General features: G+C 40.8%; 1 protein-coding gene across 5 annotated transcripts in view; it reads left to right on the top strand.

Annotated features, from left to right (window-relative positions):
* The window catches only part of atp2b3b (ATPase plasma membrane Ca2+ transporting 3b), a 166824-nt gene that overhangs the window by 51963 nt on the left and 94889 nt on the right, over nucleotides 1-19972 (top strand). For all 5 annotated transcript variants that reach the window (XM_061988268.2, XM_061988235.2, XM_061988243.2 and 2 more), the window contains exons 5-10: nucleotides 2539-2664; nucleotides 9581-9706; nucleotides 15549-15590; nucleotides 17154-17318; nucleotides 18188-18259; nucleotides 18402-18544. In XM_061988268.2, the coding sequence (XP_061844252.1) occupies nucleotides 2539-2664; nucleotides 9581-9706; nucleotides 15549-15590; nucleotides 17154-17318; nucleotides 18188-18259; nucleotides 18402-18544 (674 nt within the window). The remainder of the gene's footprint in view (nucleotides 1-2538; nucleotides 2665-9580; nucleotides 9707-15548; nucleotides 15591-17153; nucleotides 17319-18187; nucleotides 18260-18401; nucleotides 18545-19972) is intronic.

The raw sequence follows: 19972 nt of genomic DNA, 5'->3' as shown, positions 1-19972 counted from the left end.
ATGTAATAAGATTTGTAACAAGGCAAACCGTTTGTAAATTGGTAATTTAATTAGTACATTTACCATTGACATCAATGTAATGATTGAGGCTAGATGTCCGAGGTAAGATGGCTACAACGTTGCTACACTGGAGAATGATTGGTCATATGAAAAATGCTCACAGCCAATCAGAAAGAAGGGGCCGTCTAAGCATACCCGCCCCCAAAGTGCCAAAAAGAAACATGACAGCGTGAGGAGAGATGCCAGGAGTACACAGAGAGCGCGCAGAAAGGCGTCGCGCGATAACAGTTTTTATGCGCTCGGATTTTTGGCACTAATGTGACGCCATAGCGAAGACATTACCAAAGGTGAGCTACGTAAATAAGACCGCCCACAAAACGGCGCATCCTGAAGCGACTGTCAGAAAGCGGCTTGAAGATGATCTATAAAACATAATCTATGTAACATTTTGATAAAGAACCATCATTACCGTATTTTCCGCACTATAAGGCGCACCGGATTATTAGCCGCACCTTCTATGAATTACATATTTCATAATTTTGTCCACCAATAAGCCGCCCCGGACTATAAGCCGCGCCTACGCTGCGCTAAAGTGAATGTCAAAAAAACGCTGCGCTAAAGTGAATGTCAAAAAAACAGTCAGATAGTTCAGTCAAACTTTAATAATATATTGAAAACCAGCGTTCTAACAACTCTGTCCCAAAATGTACGCAAATGTGCAATCACAAACATAGTAAAATTCAAAATGGTGTAGAGCAATAAATAGCAACATAATGTTGCTCGAACGTTAATGTCACAACACACAAAATAAACATAGCGCTCACCTTCTGAAGTTATTCTTCATTCGTAAATCCTTCGAATTCTTCGTCTTCGGTGTCCGAATTGAAAAGTTGCGCAAGCGTGGGATCCAAAAATGGCCGGCTCCGCCTCGTCGAAGTCATCGGATTCAGTGTCGCTGTTGTTGTGCAGCAGTTCTGTGAATCCTGCCTTCCGGAAAGCTCGGACCACAGTTGTGACCGAAATATCTGCCCAGGCATTTACGATCCACTGGCAGATGTTGGCGTATGTCGACCGGCGCTATCTGCCCGTCTTAGTGAAGGTGTGTTCGCCTTCGGAGCTGTGTGAAAAAAGCCACCCGGCCTCTTCGCGTAAACTTCCCTTAACCACTCGCTCATCTTTTCTTCATCCATCCATCCCTTCGAGTTAGCTTTTATGATGACGCCGGCTGGAAAGGTCTCTTTTGGCAAGGTCTTCCTTTTGAATATCACCATGGGAGGAAGTTAGCATGGCAAGCTAGAACCACAGTGAAGGATGACTCCTCATTCCCTGTGGTGCGAATATTCACCGTACGTGCTCCCGTTCCACAGTGCAGTTCACAGGAATATCAGTTGCTGTGAAATACGGTAGTAATCCGTGTGCAGATGGAGAGATTGCGTCTTTTTATGAACCGGATCCTTGTCGCGTAGTAGGAGCCATTTTGTGGTCTTTACAGATGTAAACAGGAAATGAAACGTACGGTGATATCCGCGCGTTTTTTCTTCTTCTTCCGGGGGCGGGTGAAGCGCTTCCTGTTCTATGGGGGCGGGTGAAGCGCTTCCTGTTCTATGGGGGCGGGTGCTTTCCTTGGCGGTTGCTTGCGTAGAAGAAGAAGCGCTTCCTGTTCTACCGGGAAAAAAGATGGCGGCTGTTTACCGAAGTTGCGAGACCGAAACTTTATGAAAATGAATCGTAATAAAGCGCACCGGGTTATAAGGCGCACTGTCATCTTTTGAGAAAAATTGTGGTTTTTAGGTGCGCCTTATAGTGCGGAAAATACGGTACATGTTATGTAGACCACAAGGAAGTGTTTTACATTTAGAAAAAATACAATTAATATGACTCCTTTAATGCGCCTTATAATCCAGTGCGCCCTATGGTCCGTAAAATATGGTATATATATATATATATATATTTTTTTTTTTCTTCTTTTAATCGATTTGGAATCAGAATGAATATGAATTGCGATTCAGAGGTGAATTGATTTTTCATTGCACCCCTAATAAACATAAGTTATCGTTATCCCTAAATAAAACATATTTAGAAAATCCATATTTCGACGAAATATCAGTTAGTATGTGGGGCTGCGATTTGCCGAATGGCGAATATGCGGGGATCCACTATAATAACCAAGGGCAATAAACACTTTGTTATATTTGTTATGCCACCTAGCTGTGTTTTTGTGTATCGTTCAAGCGTTTTATCGTTCAAGCGTTTTATCGTTTAAGCGTTTATAATGACACTAACACTGGAAGTCCCACTCCTCACTATTTAAATAAAACTGTTGACATGTCAGTTTTCTGAGCACTCTGCATACAAATACAATTTATTTTGATGTTGTTCGACATCACAGTCAATTTTGACATACCTTACTGTGTCATTAGTGTCTACATTTTCACACAAAATGAAAACCCAACATTGACAAAAGTTCATGGCAAGAAATCAAAAAATAAGAGGTTAGGTTACACACAAACATTACTTGACGGGTGCTTGTGTCTGCAGGGGACCTGCTACCAGCCGACGGTATCCTGGTCCAAGCCAACGATCTGAAGATCGACGAGAGCTCTCTAACGGGAGAGTCTGACCACGTACGCAAATCTGTGGAAAAGGACCCGATGCTGCTCTCAGGTTGGTTTTACACTTTTCAATCGTTCTCTTTGTCTTAAAGGCATGCAAAACTGGTACCTGCTTATGTGTATTTGGGGTCTGCATAAGTCCCAAAAATTGGAAATCTAACCGTGGAGGCATTACGGGGATATTTATACAACAATCTTGCCTTCCTTCAAACTTCCTCCAAACGACTGACCATATATGGTAGTCATTTATACAAGCATTCGTCCGCCTATTTGAATTTGGATGAAATGCTCTGTTGTTTGGTTGCACAAGTCACTCAAAAAGTCAAAAAGTGCCTCACCAACTTTTACAATTCATGGCAATGTGCCTTTAACTGTGAAGAAGTCTCTTTGAGTGTGTGGTAGAATTAGTCTTGCTTCACCCACAAACTTTCACAAAAATGTTCTGAAAAAAATACTTTTAATGGTGCCTACTATTTATGGCAGTGGAGGAGACAATGAAACAGTAAGTAATAACAGTAAGTTAGAAATGTCTATATGTTTTGTTAGCAAGTTAGCTCAAGTTGTTGTGTAGCTATCTTAGCCTTCTACTATGAGACAATAGCATCACCGTTCACCGTAAAAATTAAAAAAGAGATTTTCCTAAAAACTACTTTTAGTTAGATCAGTGCCTAGTAGGGTTTTACGGTATGCCGGTACGAGTATAGTATCGCGGTACTAATGAATCATAAACGGTACTATACTCTGTTTAAAAAGTACCGGTTCCCCATTTTTTTAACGAACATGACGCCGTGTCGTCGTCACGTCGTGACTTTGCTGGTTTTACGAGCAAAGGAGCATGTTCGGCAGCGCACAATCACGGAGTACTATAAGCAGACAAGGTGTGTAGACAGAAAAGGGAGTATGGATGCGTTGTGGCTTAAAACTAAAAATAAAAGTGAAACTATAACACTAAAACGCTCTCAGGGAGAGATGCTTTAAGACAGGGGTTGCCCACACTTTTTCTGCAGGCGAGCTATTTTTCAATTGATCAAGTCGTGGGGATCTACCTCATTCATATATATCATTTATATTTACTTATTTATGAAAGATATGTTTTTGTTAACAAGTTAAAGGTGTTTAATGATAATGCAAGGATGTTTAACACATATAGTTAATATTGTTAATACATTAAAGGTGTTTAATGATAATACAAGAATGTTTAATACATATACGGTATTTTTCGGAATATAAGTCGCACCGGAGTATAAGTCGCACCTGCCGAAAATGCATAATTAAGAAGGAAAAAAACATATATAAGTCGCACTGGAGTATAAGTCACATTTTTTGGAGAAATTTATTTGATAAAACACCAAGAATAGACATTTGAAAGGCAGTTTAAAATAAATAAAGAATAGGGAACAACAGGCTGAATAAGTGTACGTTATATGACGCATAAATAACCAACTGAGAACGTGCCTGTTATGTTAACGTAACATATTATGGGAAGAATCATTCAAATAACTATAACATATAGAACATGCTATATGTTTACCAAACAATCTGTCACTCCTAATCGCTAAATCTGATGAAATCTTATACGTCTAGTCTCTTACGTGAATGAGCTAAATAATATTATTATTTTATATGAAAAAAACTGCGACTTATAGTCCGAAAAATACGGTAGTTAATATTGTTAACAAGTTAAAGGTGTTTAATGATAATACAAGCATGTTTAACACATATAGTTAATATTGTTAAAAGTTAAATGTGTTTAAAGATAATACAAGCATGTTTAACACATATAGTTAATATTGTTAACAAGTTAAAGGTGCTTAAAGATAATGCAAGCATGTTTAACACATATAGTTAATATTGTTAACAAGTTAAATGTGTTTAAAGATAATACAAGCATGTTTAACACATATAGTTAATATTGTTAACAAGTTAAAGGTGTTTAAAGATAATGCAAGCATGTTTAACACATATAGTTAATATTGTTAATAAGTTAAAGGTGTTTAATGATAATACAAGCATGTTTAACACATAGATTCCTTTCTTTTATGAAGACAAGAATATAAGTTGGTGTATTACCTGATTCTGATGACTTGCATTGATAGGAATCAGACAGTGGTGCTGATAACGTCCGCATTTTCAAATGGAGGAGAAAAAAAGTCCTCCTTTCTGTCCAATACCACATGAAAGTGGTTGGTTTTTGGCTTTTTATTTGTCCAGCTTCCGTACTCCTTTGTATACACTTTACAAGAAATACATTGGCGGCAAATCCATAGCTTGCTAGCTTGTGCACGCCAGCTTTCTGAGACTCTTATTTTGTTGGCGCAGACAGGATGAAGCAGAGGTTTTATTGTGCAACTGTGCAGTCTGTCTTTGGAGTTTTGACGACAGGTACGGCGCCAGAGTCTGTTGAAATAAAAAGTGTTTCTCGCCTTCCTGTCGGTAATTTTTTCTTAGTAATGAGCTGGCAGCAGCCAGCGTCATCTCAGAAGACCCTCGGGTGCCGTGAATGTCAATCAAGTGACGAAAGTGACGTCATAGTGAAGATTTATGATCGCTCATTTTTAGGACTATTTTTTTAATGCCTGGCTGGTGATCGACTGACACACCCTCCGCGATCGACCGGTAGCTTGCGATCGACGTAATGGGCACCCCTGCTTTAAGACATGGCTAGCGAGCTAGCAGCTGACATCCATCCACAGTCGGCAGTGTTTTAGCTACTTCTAAATCACTAATCCTGTCCTCCATGGCGACAAATAAAGTACGTTTCTTACAAATATCATCCCTGCAGGACGAGGAATAGCTAAACATGCATCACTACACCGGAAGAGGATACAATAGCTCACCGGCATCACCGCTAACAAAAGATAGTGCTCCCGGATATAAACAAACGCCATGGGTGGACATCCACTGCAATAATACCAAGTACAATTGTGTATCTTGTCGATACTACTATGAGTACATCGATATTTTTTACTGTCACAAAATATTTGTTCTTTTTTTTTAAATTCATATTATGTTTATGAACTCGAGAAATACGTCCCTGGACACATGAGGACTTTGAATATGACCAATGTATGATCCTTGAACTACTTGGTATCGGATTGATACCTAAATTTGTGGTATCATCTAAAACTAAAGTTTAGTATCAAAGAAGAGAAGAATACGTGATTATTACATTTGAACAGAAGTGTAGATAGAACATGTTGAAACGGAAAATAACCAGATATTAACATTAAATGAACAAGTGGATTAATAATTCATTTTTAAAGCTTTTCCTTTATAATTTTGACAAAATAATAGAATGATAAATGACACAATATGTTACTGCATATGTCAGCAGACTAATTAGGAGCCTTTGTTTGCTTACTTACTAATAAAAGACAAGTTGTCTCGTATGTTCACTATTTTATTAAAGGACAAAAGTGTTCTTCGATTGCAATAAGAAACATATGTTTAATGTACTATAAGATTTTTTGGTAAAATAAAGCCAACAATGTAATTTTTTCGTGGTCCAATTTATTTAGAAGAGTATCGAAAAGTATCGAAATACATTTTGATACCGGTACCGGGCTCGGGGTGTTTCTGTGTGGAGTTTGTATGTTCTCCCCGTGACTGCGTGGGTTCCCTCTGGGTACTCTGGCTTCCTCCCACCTCCAAAGACATGCACCTGGGGTTAGGTTGATTGGCAACACTAAATTGGCCCTAGTGTGTGAATGTGAGTGTGAATGTTGTCTGTCTATCTGTGTTGGCCCTGCTATGAGGTGGCGACTTGTCCAGGGTGTACCCCGCCTTCCGCCTGATTGCAGCTGAGATAGGCTCCAGCACCCCCCGCGGCCCCTGAAAGGGACAAGCGATAGAAAATGGATAGATGGAATTTAGCAACAGAAATTTCTAGCCGTGCTTCTTACTTTCTGTCCCCTACTTGAGGCGAAAACAATCCATGTTGAGTCGCTGGTCTCGCTATATCATCTGGGATTGGTGTCCATACGGTGTTAGCAAAACAAAAACAATTACCAGAGAAAGCTACGGGGCGAGGACGAAAGTGTCGTCATCATGATGAGCGGTTTTAAAAAAAAAAACAGCCTGGGAGTGGCCTAAAGAAAGGTCTTTGCAGCAAAATCTATGCAAAGTTTTGACCAAAGAACCATCATTACATGTTATATGTTTTAAAATTACAAAAGAAAATTGTGACATGAACCCTTTAACACTTTGGGATGCAAGTGTCTCAGCTTCTGAGTTTTTCACCATACGAGCTTTCTCTTGGCTAATTTTTGTTTGAGGTTAACAGTAAAAATTCAGTTAATGAGCCTCCCCGCCACTAGTTAGCGTAGTGAATGTCACAGTGAACCGACCAACACATCCGCTTTTACCCGCTATCATTAGCTTCTAGCTAGAGATGGACGTAACTTTGTTTTGAAGAACAGTGCTGAGGAAAATAAGTGGATGATGTTCATTGAATTAAAGAAAGATATCATCAAAAACATGACAGAGCGTGTAGTAGTGAATATGGAGAAGAGCTAGTTCCCAACTAGCGAATAAGCACGCTAGTTGTCAGGTAGTGACTAGCGCTTTAGTTGCCAGCTTGCGATTATCACGGTAGTTGTCAGCTTGCGATTAGTGCCAGCTGGCGGTCGAGTTACCAGCTGGCGACTAACGGCCTTGTTGTCAGCTGGCGATTAACACACTAGTAGTCAGCTAGCAATTAGCGCTCCAGTTGCCAGCTAGCGATTGGCACCCTGGTTGTCAGGTAGCGATTAACGCTCTAGTCGCCAGCTGACCATTAACGCCCTAGTTGTCAGGTAGCGTTCAATGCCCTAGTTGTCAGCTAGCGAATGACGAGCTAGTTATCAGCTAGAAATTAGCGCTGTAGTTGCCAGCTAGCAATTGACGAGCTAGTTATCAGCTAGCAATTAACACACCGGTTTCCAGCTAACGAGTAGCACCCTCGTTGGCAGGTAGCGGTTAACGCCCTAGTTGTCAGCTCGCAATTAACGCTCTAGTTGTCAGGCAACGTTCAATGCCCTAGTTATCAGCTAGCAATTAGCGCTGTAGTTGCCAGTTAACGATTAACGCTCTAGTTGTCATGTAGCAATTAATGCCCTAGTTGTCAGCTAGTGATTGACGAGCTAGTTATCAGCTAGCAATTAACGCTGTAGTTGTCAGGTAGCAATTAATGCCCTAGTTGTCAGTTAGCGATTGACGAGCTAGTTATCAGCTAGCAAATAGCGCTGTAGTTGCCAGATAGCGATTAACGCTCTAGTTGTCAGATAGCAATTAATGCCCTAGTTGTCAGCTAGCAATTGACGAGCTAGTTATCAGCTAGCAATTAACACACCGGTTTCCAGCTAACAAGCAGCGCCCTCGTTGGTAGGTAGCGATTAACGCCCTAGTTGTCAGGTAGCGGTTAACGCCCTAGTTGTCAGCTAGCGATTAACGCTCTAGTTGTCAGGTAGCGTTCAATGCCCTAGTTGTCAGCTAGCGTTTGACGAGCTAGTTATCAGCTAGCAATTAGCGCTGTAGTTGCCAGATAGCGATTAACGCTCTAGTTGTCATGTAGCGATTAACGCCCTAGTTGTCTGCTAGCGATTAACGCTCTAGTTGTCAGGTAGCGGTTAACGCCCTAGTTGTCAGCTAGCGATTAATGCTCTAGTTGACAGGTAGCGTTCAATGCCCTAGTTGTCAGCTAGCGATTGACGAGCTAGTTATCAGCTAGTAATTAGCGCTGTAGTTGCCAGCTAGCGATTAACGCTCTAGTTGTCATGTAGCAATTAATGCCCTAGTTGTCAGCTAGCGATTGACGAGCTAGTTATCAGCTAACAATTAACGCTGTAGTTGCCAGCTAGCGATTAACGCTCTAATTGTCTAATTTGTCCCCCCCCCCGGACAAATTTTCAAGCGTTGACCGGTCCGCAGCTACAAAAAGGTTGGGGACCACTGCCCTAGTTGTCAGCTAGCGATTGACGAGCTAGTTATCAGCTAGCAATTAACACACCGGTTTCCAGCTAACGAGTAGCGCCCTCGTTGGTAGGTAGCGATTAACGCCCTAGTTGTCAGATAGCGATTAACGCTCTAGTTGTCAGGTAGCGTTCAATGCCCTAGTTGTCAGCTAGCGTTTGACGAGCTAGTTATCAGCTAGTAATTAGTGCTGTAGTTGCTAGCTAGCAATTAATGCCCTAGTTGTCAGCTAGCGATTGACGAGCTAGTTATCAGCTAACAATTAACGCTATAGATGCCAGCTAGCGATTAACGCTCTAGTTGTCAGGTAGCAATTAATGCCGTAGATGTCAGCTAGTGATTGATGAGCTAGTCATCAGCTAGCAATTAACACACCGGTTTCCAGCTAACGAGTAGCGTCCTCGTTGGCAGGTAGCGATTGACGCCCTAGTTGTCAGGTAGCAGTAAATGCCGTAGTTGTCAGGTAGCGTTCAATGCCCTAGTTGTCAGCTAGCGATTGACGAGCTAGTTATCAGCTAGCAATTAGCGCTGTAGTTGCCAGCTAGCGATTAACGCTCTAGTTGTCATGTAGCAATTAATGCCCTAGTTGTCAGCTAGCGATTGACGAGCTCGTTATCAGCTAGCAATTAACACTCTTGTTGTCAGCTAGCGATTGGCATGCTCGTTGTCAGTTAGCGATTATCGCACAAGTTGCCAGCTAACAATTAGTGCGCTAGTTGTCAGTTAGCGATTAACGCACCAGTTGCCAGCTAGTGATTAGAACGTTAGTTGTTAGTATTGCACAATAACGAGGTACCTTTAGGACCATCGTTAATGTAAAGTCACAATTTCACACCAAATATTTAAGTAGGGGGTCCCAGCTCCTTCTCTCCATCAGTTCTGGGGTCCTCAGCCTGGAAATTGTTGAAGACCCCTGGTGAGACCCGTGGTGTGGGAGTCAGCTGGGATAGGCTCCAGCTCCCGAGCTAACGAGGACAAGCGGTGTGGGAAAGTAACGCGTGCTTTGTTTGGACGTGCAGGCACTCACGTGATGGAGGGTTCAGGCCGCATGCTGGTGACGGCCGTTGGCGTCAACTCGCAGACGGGCATCATCTTCACGCTGCTTGGGGCCGGAGATGTGGAAGAAGACGGCAAAGAAAAGAAAGGTATGTCAAAATAAACGGTACATTTTAATGTTTTTTTCAACTTGTGTAGCAGTTACCTCATCTACTCGTACGTGGATACTTCCACCTGGTCTGACTCAGTATGTGTGTGTGTGTGTGTGTGTGTGTGTGTGTGTGTGTGTGTGTGTGTGTGTGTGTGTGTGTGTGTGTGTGTGTGTGTGTGTGTGTGTGTGTGTGTGTGTGTGTGTGTGTGTGTGGGAGAGGTGCCTAGCCGATTTCAGATAAGAGCTTCAACAGGAAGCCCAGCAGTTTGAGCTCATAGATAATTTAGCCCACATCCTCTCCACTCCCTCTTTCCCTCTTTGCTGCCTGGCGTTGTCCCGCCCTCTTTGGCTGCTTATCCATCGTTCTCCTTCACTCTTACTCGCTCTTACTTGTTTACCACTTTCACTTTCTCCCCTGCTTGCCTCCCTTAATCCGAGAGAGATTGAATCAATTATTGAAGGAGCGCAGGAAGCCAGAGACACTCAAGAAAAAGCGTGCTCGGTTGGTCAAGAAGTAAAGCACATGACTTTTGGACAGGCATATGTATGTATTTATATATATATATGTATATATACACATATTTATACATATAGCCGAGGTTACTGTGGTTTCTCCATTTAACAGTGCTCAATATCGGAGTATTATATATAAATCGATTATATATATACCGTATTTTTCGCAGTATAAGTCGCACCGGAGTATAAATCGCACCGGCCGAAAAGGCATTATAAAGAAGGAAAAAAACATATATAAGTCACACTGGAGTATAAGTCGCATTTTTGGGGGAAATTTATTTGATAAAACCCAACACCAAGAATAGACATTTGAAAGGCAATTTAAAATAAATAAAAAATTGTGAACAGGCTGAATAAGTGTACGTTATATGAGGCATAAATAACCAACTAAGAACGTGCCTGGTATGTTAACGTAACATATTATGGTAAGAGTCATTCAAATAACTATAACATATAAAACATGCTATACGTTTACCAAGCAATCTGTCATTCCTAATCGCTAAATCCCATAAAATCTTATACGTCTAGTCCAGGGGTCGGCAACCCAAAATGTTGAAAGAGCCATATTGGACCAAAAATACAAAAAAGTAATCTGTCTGGAGCCGCAAAGAAAATTAAAAGACTTATATAAGTGTTATAATGATGGCAACACATGATGTAAATATGCCTGATTAGCACTTCATAACAAGTCAATTATGTCAACAAAGCTCACCTGTGTGCATTCACGCACAGTATAAAACGTTTGGTGGACAAAATGAGACAAAAAAAGAAGTGGCATAAAACACGTCTTTCTGTGGCAGCGTCGGAGGAAGTTGTACATGTAAAAAAAACTGTTGAGTCGCAGTCCACACAACGGTGAGTTCAAGGGCCACTGAAATTAGTAGGACAAAACGGCGCTCGCCAAATACTCTCATCAGTGAAGCATAAACACAAACATATCAAACAGTGGGCTTTCTAACAATTAGGAAGGTTTGTGTTGTGTTTTTCCTCCTACAGAAACCATGTTACAACAAAAAATATATTTTCTACCCCATTTTTTTTCCATTTCTATACATTTTTGAAAAAGCCAACAGGGCGCCGCTAAAGAGCCGCATGTGGCTCTAGAGCCACGAGTTGCTGACCCCCGGTCTAGTCTCTTACGTGAATGAGCTAAATAATATTATTTGATATTTTACGGTAATGTGTTAATAATTTCACACATAAGTCGCTCCTGAGTATAAGTTGCACCCCCGGCCAAACTATGAAAAAACTGCGACTTATAGTCCGAAAAATACGGTACATACATATATATGTATACATTTATATATATGTATGTGTATATGTATGTATACTGTATATGTATATATGTATATGTATGTGTATATATACTGTATATATATATATATATATATATATATATATATATATATACATATGCATGTATATATAAATATATGTAGTATACAGTGCATCTGGAAGGTATTCACAGCATGTCACTTTTTCCACATTTTGTTACGATACCGCCTTTTTTTTAAATGTTAAAAAATGCATTTTTTGTCCTGAAATTCTACACACAATACCCCATACTGACAAATTTTTTTTATATATATTTTTTTATATATTGCAGCTTTGTTACAAATAAAAAACTAAAACATGACATAGATATATACATAATAATTATACTTTGTTGATGCACCTATGGCAGCAATTAGAGCCTCAAGTCTTTTTGAACACGATGCCAGAAGCTTGGCACACCTATTTTTGGACAGTTTCAACCATTCCTCTCCACACTTCTCAAGCTCCATCAGGGTTTCATTCAGGATGTCTCTGTACATGTAGTTTTTTTGTTTTTAAATACATTTTCAAAATATTTAAAAATAACCTTTTCATGTTGTCATCATGGGGTATTGTGTGTAGAATTTTGGGAACAAAAATTAATTGATTTCATTTTGGAATAAGGCTGTAACATAAAATGTGAAAAAAAGTGAAGCGCTGTGAATACTTTCCAAATGAACTGTATGTAAAGAAATAAATATATGGAGGGGAGTCATGGATGTAAGGGTTTCTCCTCTACTGTGTACGTATGGTTCCTCCTTTATTGTGTACGTATGATGTGTGTGGTTCTGCTGGCTGTAATGTGGCAGCCATCAGGCGCTCATTTAGTCAGCTCATGTATTATTTATTCAACTTCATAGCATGAATCTTTTTTTCCCCACATGTGCTGGGTGTGCTTTTTTTATTTTGATATCTGCCGCTCATGTTTATGTTTTATTCAAGCCCCTTCTGGAGTCATTTTGATCTACAAAGACTGCGTTTGCAAAGTGGACCAAATCGAAATCCGATTGGTTTTCCAGCTGACTGTTTAGATTACAAGTAAAATGTGATCGGTAGCAAACTCCAGTATGAATGTGCATAGGCCCCAAAGTGGCGTCCATTTTTTCAAATCGATTTTTGAAATTTATGAATCGGTTTGTATAATCGGGATTAAAAATAATTGCAATTCAGATTTGAATGGATTTTTTGTGCACCCCAATTTAATAATCTACCTGCTCATTTCCTGTTCACTTTCTGCTGACACGCACGCTTTTTAAACGTCACTCAGCGCTTACTTCTTCTCTTCTTTCAAGCTAACTAAGCGGCTAGTTTGGTCATTAGCAGGCCTGCTCCCGCTTGTTTTTTACTCGTGTGTCACATGTTTAGCCCTCCCTCCGGTGATAACACTACATGATCATGATATTTAAAAGGGGGTTGAGAGGAACCGTTGGGCACCTAACAATTCGATCCAATTCCGATTCCTGGGGTGACCATTTGATTCAGAATCGATTCTTGCAATTTGTTATTTGATATAAAAGTTATAATGAAACTTTTTCAAAACAAGTTGCCGGTTCAGAAAGCTCCTTTTGGTTTCATGCAGATGGCCTAAAAACGTTCTTTTAAAAATTTGTGCAAAAAAACTGTTATTTTTTTCAAATAGATTTTTGAAACGATTTAGAAACGGCCCTTTTAAAAACATATTTTTAAAAATTGATTCTTATTAAAAAATATATAATAATAATTAATATTTGGAAATTACAAATCGATTTAGAATCAGTATGAATAAGAATCACAATTTGAATGTGAATCGATTTTTTTGGTGCACCCCTTCTAATTAATCAACTTCCTGCTTACTTTCTTTTTGAACTTCACTCAGCACTAACTCATACTTGCCAACCTTGAGACCTCCGATTTCGGGAGGTGGGGGGAGGGGGGTGGGGTGGGTGTGGGGCGGGGGCGTGGTTAGAGGCGTGGTTAAGAGGGGAGGAGTATATTTACAGCTAGAATTCACCAAGTCAAGTGTTTTTTATATATATATATATATATATATATATATATATATATATATATATATATATATATATATATATATAAGAAATACTTGACTTTCAGTGAATTCTAGCTATATATATATATATATATATATTTATTTTATTATATATATATATATATATATATATATATATATATATATGTATATATAAATAAAAGAAATACTTGAATTTCAGTGTTCATTTATTTACACATATACACGCACATAACACTCATCTACTCATTGTTGAGTTAAGGGTTGAATTGTCCATCCTTTTTCTGTTCTCTGTCACTATTTTTCTAACCATGCTGAACACCCTCTCTGATGATGCATTGCTGTGTGGCACGCACAAAAGTGCTTTCATCAAATGCATTAGAGACTGGAATCTTCCATCTCTCCCTAGCATGGCCCAAAACCGGTCAATCTTTGCTTCCTGTGGAAGATCTTCAGTGCCAAGCACTTGGTAGTCCACTACTTCTTCCCGGAGGCTATCCAGGTCCAATCGCAGCTGCGGCTTGGAACTTACAAGCTGTTATGAGAGTAGCGTATGTGTGTGTGTGGCCCTTTGATAGGTGAGCATGTGAGGTGAGTGACGTCAGTGAGTGTGTGGGCGAGAGAAGAGAGGGAGCGGTAGCGTCAGTGCGGGCGGGACTAGTTTGTTTTGTGTTGGATTGGCTGTGTGCAAGCAATCAATAAAGCAAGATTTGCAACTAATCGCCGGACTCAGGCAGGAAAGGTGCAACAAAGCGTATTTCTTCATCTTACTCGTCGTCGGCGTCGCCATGGCTGTATCTTCCTCGTTCTTCTGCTTCGTCTCCTTGTTGTGTGCGCAGTTGTGCACTGCACTCTCTAAAAGCCGTGTATGTTATTAATGTTATAGATGGCAGTATTGTCCTGTTTAAGAGTGTCACAACATTGCTGTTTACGGCAGACGAACTGCTTTACGGTAGACAAAAAACGTGACTGCTGCTGTTGTGTGTTGTTACCGCGCTGGGAGGACGTTAATGAAACTGCCTAACAATAAACCCACATAAGAAACCAAGAACTCGCCCTCGATCATTCTACAGTTATAATGTGATTGGGCAGGGACACTGTTTATATCTTGGGAAAGCGGACTCAGGTCCGCATGGAGCTGGAGGGGGCGTGGCCTCCAGCTCCGCCTGAATTTCGGGAGATTTTCGGGAGAAAATTTGTCCCGGGAGGTTTTCGGGAGAGGCGCTGAATTTCGGGAGTTTCCCGGAAAATCCAGGAGGGTTGGCAAGTATGCACTAACTTCCTCTCTTCTTTCAAGCTAGCTTAGCGGCTAGTTTGGTCATTAGCGGGCTTGTTTTTATCCGTGTGCCACATGTTTGGCCCTCCCTCTGTTGATAACAGTACTTGATAATGATGTTTAAGATAGTAGGAAATTTGCCACAATGGAGGTAGCGAGTATGAACTCAAGGGAGCGGCTCCACACTGTGTATGCACATTCAATTAGCTGCTAGCTAACTGTGTATGGAATAAATAAAGTGTCAGTCAGAGGGGATAAGCTTTTGTAGTCGATCAAGTACTTTTCCACAGAGGTGGTCCGATACTGATCAGAGCATCCCTAAAACAAACACATTCTTTATTTGAGCTTTATTATTTCCCTTTTTTGCTCTCTTTTGTTGTCCCTCCTTTTTGTCAACTTCTCTCGTGTCCCCCGCACGAACCCCAAAACAGAGGATAGTACTCAGTTGCTGGTCAACACAGATGCCAGTTTCAGCACAGTCACCAACGGTATGTGAGCACACGCTTGTCTGTCCCGCCCTCAAGCCACACCCCCACCACCCTCCAGTAGAACGTAGTGTGACCGTGTCCATGGTCTTGAAGGACTCACATGTGTACTGAGTGACGTCTCTCCAACCAACAACATGTGTGTCATTATCACTCTTCCCTTTGCGTATCGTTTCCATGAGCTGCCGGCACGTGAACGTTAACATCTGTCTTTCTGCACCTTTGTCTTTGTCCCTTTCTGTAGGAAAACAACCCGATGGCGCCGTGGAGAACAACCAGAACAAAGGTAAACACCTTGACAGTCGATAAAGTGTCCCAGCTTGCCAGCGTTTCAAAACAAGAGCTGTCTCTCGGCTAATGTTTATGCTTTATGGGTAACAAGCCTCCCCACCACTAGTTGGCGTAGTGAATGTCACAATGGACACCGCGCGAGCATTAGCTTATAGCTACAGATGGACACAACTTTGTTTTCCCAAGCATGTTTGTGAAGAAAGTGAGTGTGGAGGACAGTGCTGAGAAGAAATGGATAATATTCATTGAATTATAGAAAGAAATCATCAAAAGATGACACAGCGTGTAGCTAGCTAAATTTTGATTAATCATTGGAGCGTAGCACTGCTAGTCTGCAGCATACTGAAGCAGAATGAGTCCAAGACGCAAGACAGGGACGTTAAAATGATATCTAAACATTTATCCATGAAAATATGGAGAAGCTGCTGATGGTGTGTTTGACGGGGGAAAGCAGCTGGAAGGAGATACCGTCGAAGTCCACTCCCTAAAGTAAATGTTCTACATCAGAAGTCTTCAACGGGGGTCCGCAGAGGTACTGCTATATTTAAAATAGCTAGTGATTAGCACTTTAGTTGTCAGCTTGCGATTTGCGCTTTAATAGGCAGCTAGCGATCGGCGTGCTTGTTGTCAGCTAGCGATTAGCACTCCGTTTGCCCGCTGGCGATTAGCGCAATAGTTGTCAGCTAGCGAGTAGCACTCTGTTTGTCCGCTGGCGATTGGCGCAATAGTTGTCACCTAGGGATTAGGGCTCTAGTTGCCAGCCACCTATTGGCACTCTAGTTGTCAGCTAGTAATTGCCGCGTTGGTTGTCAGCTGGCGATCAGTGCTCTCGTTCCCAGCTAGCGATTTGGTTGTTAGTTTTCACCTAGCAATTAGAGCTTTAGTTGCCAGCTAACGATTAGCGCTTTAGTTGTCAGCTAGCGGTTGTCGCGCCATTTGCTCCCTAGCAATTGGTCTGTTAGTTGTCAGCTTGTGATTAGCGAACTAGTTCCCAGCTAGCGATTTGCATGCTTTTTGTCAGCTAGAGATTAGTGCTCTGGTTGCCAGCTAGCGATTAGCGCTGTAGTTAACAGCTAGCCATTAACACCATAATTGTGAGCTAGTGATTGGCGCACTAGTTGTCAGTTAGCGATTAACACACTAGTTGCAGCTAGTGATTAACGCACTATTTGCTAGGTAGCAATTAGTCTGTTAGTTGTCAACTAGTGATTAGCACACTATTTGACAACTAGCCATTAGTGCTGTAGTTGTCAGCTAGCCATTATCACCCTAATTGTCAGCTAGCGATTGGCGCCTTATTTGCAAGCTGGCGATTACCTTGCTAGTTGCGGCCAGCGATTAACGCGCCATTTGCTAGCTAGTGATTAGCCTGTTAGTTGTCAGCTAGTGATTGGCGCATTATTTATAAGCTGGCGATTAACACACCCTATGCTAGCTAGTGATTAGCCTGGTAGTTGTCAGCTAGTGATTAGCACACCGATTGCCAAATCGAGGTTCCGCCGTATTTGTTTTTTCTGCAGCTGATGTTACTGTGTATGCCTTTGTGCGTATAATTTAGCCAAGAAGCAAGATGGCGGCGTCGCCATGGAGATGCAGCCCCTCAAGAGCGCGGAGGGAGGAGAAGTGGAAGACCGTGAGAAGAAGAAGACCAACATACCGAAGAAGGAGAAGAGTGTCTTGCAGGGCAAGCTCACCAAACTGGCGGTTCAAATTGGCAAAGCAGGTAGCGACCACTTTCCTGTCTGCTGAGTACAAAACTACTGTATTTTTCTGACTATAGATATATGCAGATATATACATTTTAAAAGGACAAAATATTTTTAATATATTAGCCACACCGGACTATAAACCGCAGATATATACCGGTACAAAATATGCTGTAAATGTTTATTTCCATACCTTAATTGTTTCCAAACGGTGTCTGTAACACGGTAGTAAAACGGCTGATGAAACAAAACAGTAGTCATCGTCACTAGCTGCGGAAGCTAGCTCTCCAAATAGCTAAACAGACTCAATAACTCCACGGTGACGTTTTGGTGAGTTTACTAAGCAATTTGTGAAACTGAAACAATACAAAAAGAATGCCATTGTAAGTTAGCTTGATTACATTACGATACAAATATGCATTAAAACACTCCTACAGACATCACACATGGGACGGATTAGTAAGTACAAATTGTTTTAGTTATATTGTAAAACTTACTAACGTTGCTTGGAGTGATGAATGAAGAATCCATACGAGTAGAAACGCTATGGATGGCTAGAAGACGGAACGGCACATGTACTCCCGGTTCAAGGCACGAAACGGAGGGAAATACTGTTGACTTTTCAACCCGCAGCACCTGCAGTGAGCGAGCTCGTCCAAAAGATGGCGCCACAGCACAAGCAATAGCACACCTTCTCAGTCGCTGTGTCGGTGTTTCTACCGTGTAAGTTTGTCTCATACAAAACATTATGGTCGTTAGTGAAGAAAAACTCATAGATTAGCCGCACCTTTGTATAAGCCGCAGGGTTCAAAGCTTGGGAAACAAAGTAGTTGTTAGAGTTGTGAAGACTGAGTAACAAAGTGTCTTTCTTTCCATTCCTCCACAGGTTTAGTGATGTCCGCCATTACTGTTATCATCCTGGTGCTCTACTTTGTCATCGACACCTTTGTTGTTGAAGGTGGGTGGTGTGTGTGTGTGTGTGTGTGTGTGTGTGTGTGTGTGTGTGTGTGTGTGTGTGTGTGTGTGTGTGTGTGTGTGTGTGTGTGTGTACCGCCCTATTGAGCAGAACTTGTTGCACATCCTGTCGTGTGTTGTTGCAGGCCACGTGTGGGTGACAGAATGTACCCCGGTCTACGTCCAGTACTTTGTCAAGTTCTTCATCATTGGAGTCACCGTACTAGTGGTCGCCGTGCCGGAGGGTTTGCCGCTCGCCGTCACTATCTCTCTGGCGTACTCTGTCAAGGTAGGCCGCACCTCCAACGCACATCTTTCCCGAGTCAAGGTGATATCGGTGGTAAAGGCCCAGGACTGACAGATAGGGAAGGGTACAGAATTCGGTACTACCGAGCACTGATTAATATAAATTAAACGGTGTTTCATTACCTTTGTTGCATGTGACACTCAAACACTTGGCTGGCAAACAGGTGTAATTGTAGCGTACTGTTGTAACTTTCTATGGCAACAAAGCAAGCATGCGTGGTAGAAAACACTCAAAAGTCAGGCTCCACATTTCAAAATGCACTAGCTCGATGCTAATTTACATTGGTAATGGCATATACATGCTACAGATTAGCATTAACGATTTTACGTGGCACTTTCAATTTCAATTCAATTTGTCCATGGAAACGACAACTAAGATGCACGTGACAATCAGACCGCTGGTTTGTAGTACCGTATTTTCCGGACTTTAAGACACATAATTTTTCTAAGAAAAATAAATAAATGTATATATATTTCATATATAAGTCGCACCGGACTATAAGCCCCAGATATATGTCGGTATGTTGTGAAATGAAATATTTACTCATAATATTGTGTACATGTTTATTTACATACCTTAATTGTTTCCAAAGAGTGTCTGTAACACGGCAGTAAAACGGCTCTTTATACAAAACAGAAACGTCATTGATGTCTTTATTCATTCTTTATGAGATGAAAGAAAGCTTTTTTAATAAGGTTCAGGATTCTTCTTCCTTGTACTTTGTAAAAAATTTCAGCTTGTACAGTTTCTCAAAGTGGATCATTTTAGTACATTGTTTGATTTCTTTGCTTAATCCATTCCATAATTTAGCCGTAATCGAAGAAAAATCCATAGATTAGCCGCATCTGTGTATAAGCCGCGGGGTTCAGAGCTTGGTAAAAAAGTAGCGGCTTATGCACTAAGTACAATACTCTGATAATGTTCTGATTAATGTCTTGAACCTTATTGAAATTGAGATAATATTATTAATCTCTTTAAGTGAATCATAAATGACTGAACTATTTACTTAAGAGAACTGTTGTATTTTGAGTTAATTGATGTAAATTTTGTTACAAAATAAGAACAGAAAGGGTGACAAATGTGTTAGTAATTGCTATGCATTGGAGAAGCTTTGTGTCTTCCTACTCTTTTTCGGACACGTAAGGAGATTCTGACCCCACATCAAAAGCAGTAAATCTCTGTATCAACTTTAGACCTGTCTGATGACATAGCGTTTTTTTACTATTAATTTTGAATATGTTTTATGCCCTTTTTTGTCAAATAAAACCCTGTTTTTGATGGCAAAAACACAAAATATGCTATATTTTCCTCCAAAAAAATGTCAAAGTGGAATATTTGATTTGAAGTAATTGGAGTCTTAAATAGGTTAATAATTCATAACAACATTGATTTTGATGCACTATTATTTTT

This window comes from Nerophis lumbriciformis, linkage group LG01, assembly GCF_033978685.3.
Source record: "Nerophis lumbriciformis linkage group LG01, RoL_Nlum_v2.1, whole genome shotgun sequence".
NCBI lineage: Eukaryota > Metazoa > Chordata > Actinopteri > Syngnathiformes > Syngnathidae > Nerophis > Nerophis lumbriciformis.
The sequence above is the reverse complement of the archived record's forward strand: the minus strand, read 5'-3'. Positions and strand labels throughout refer to the sequence as shown.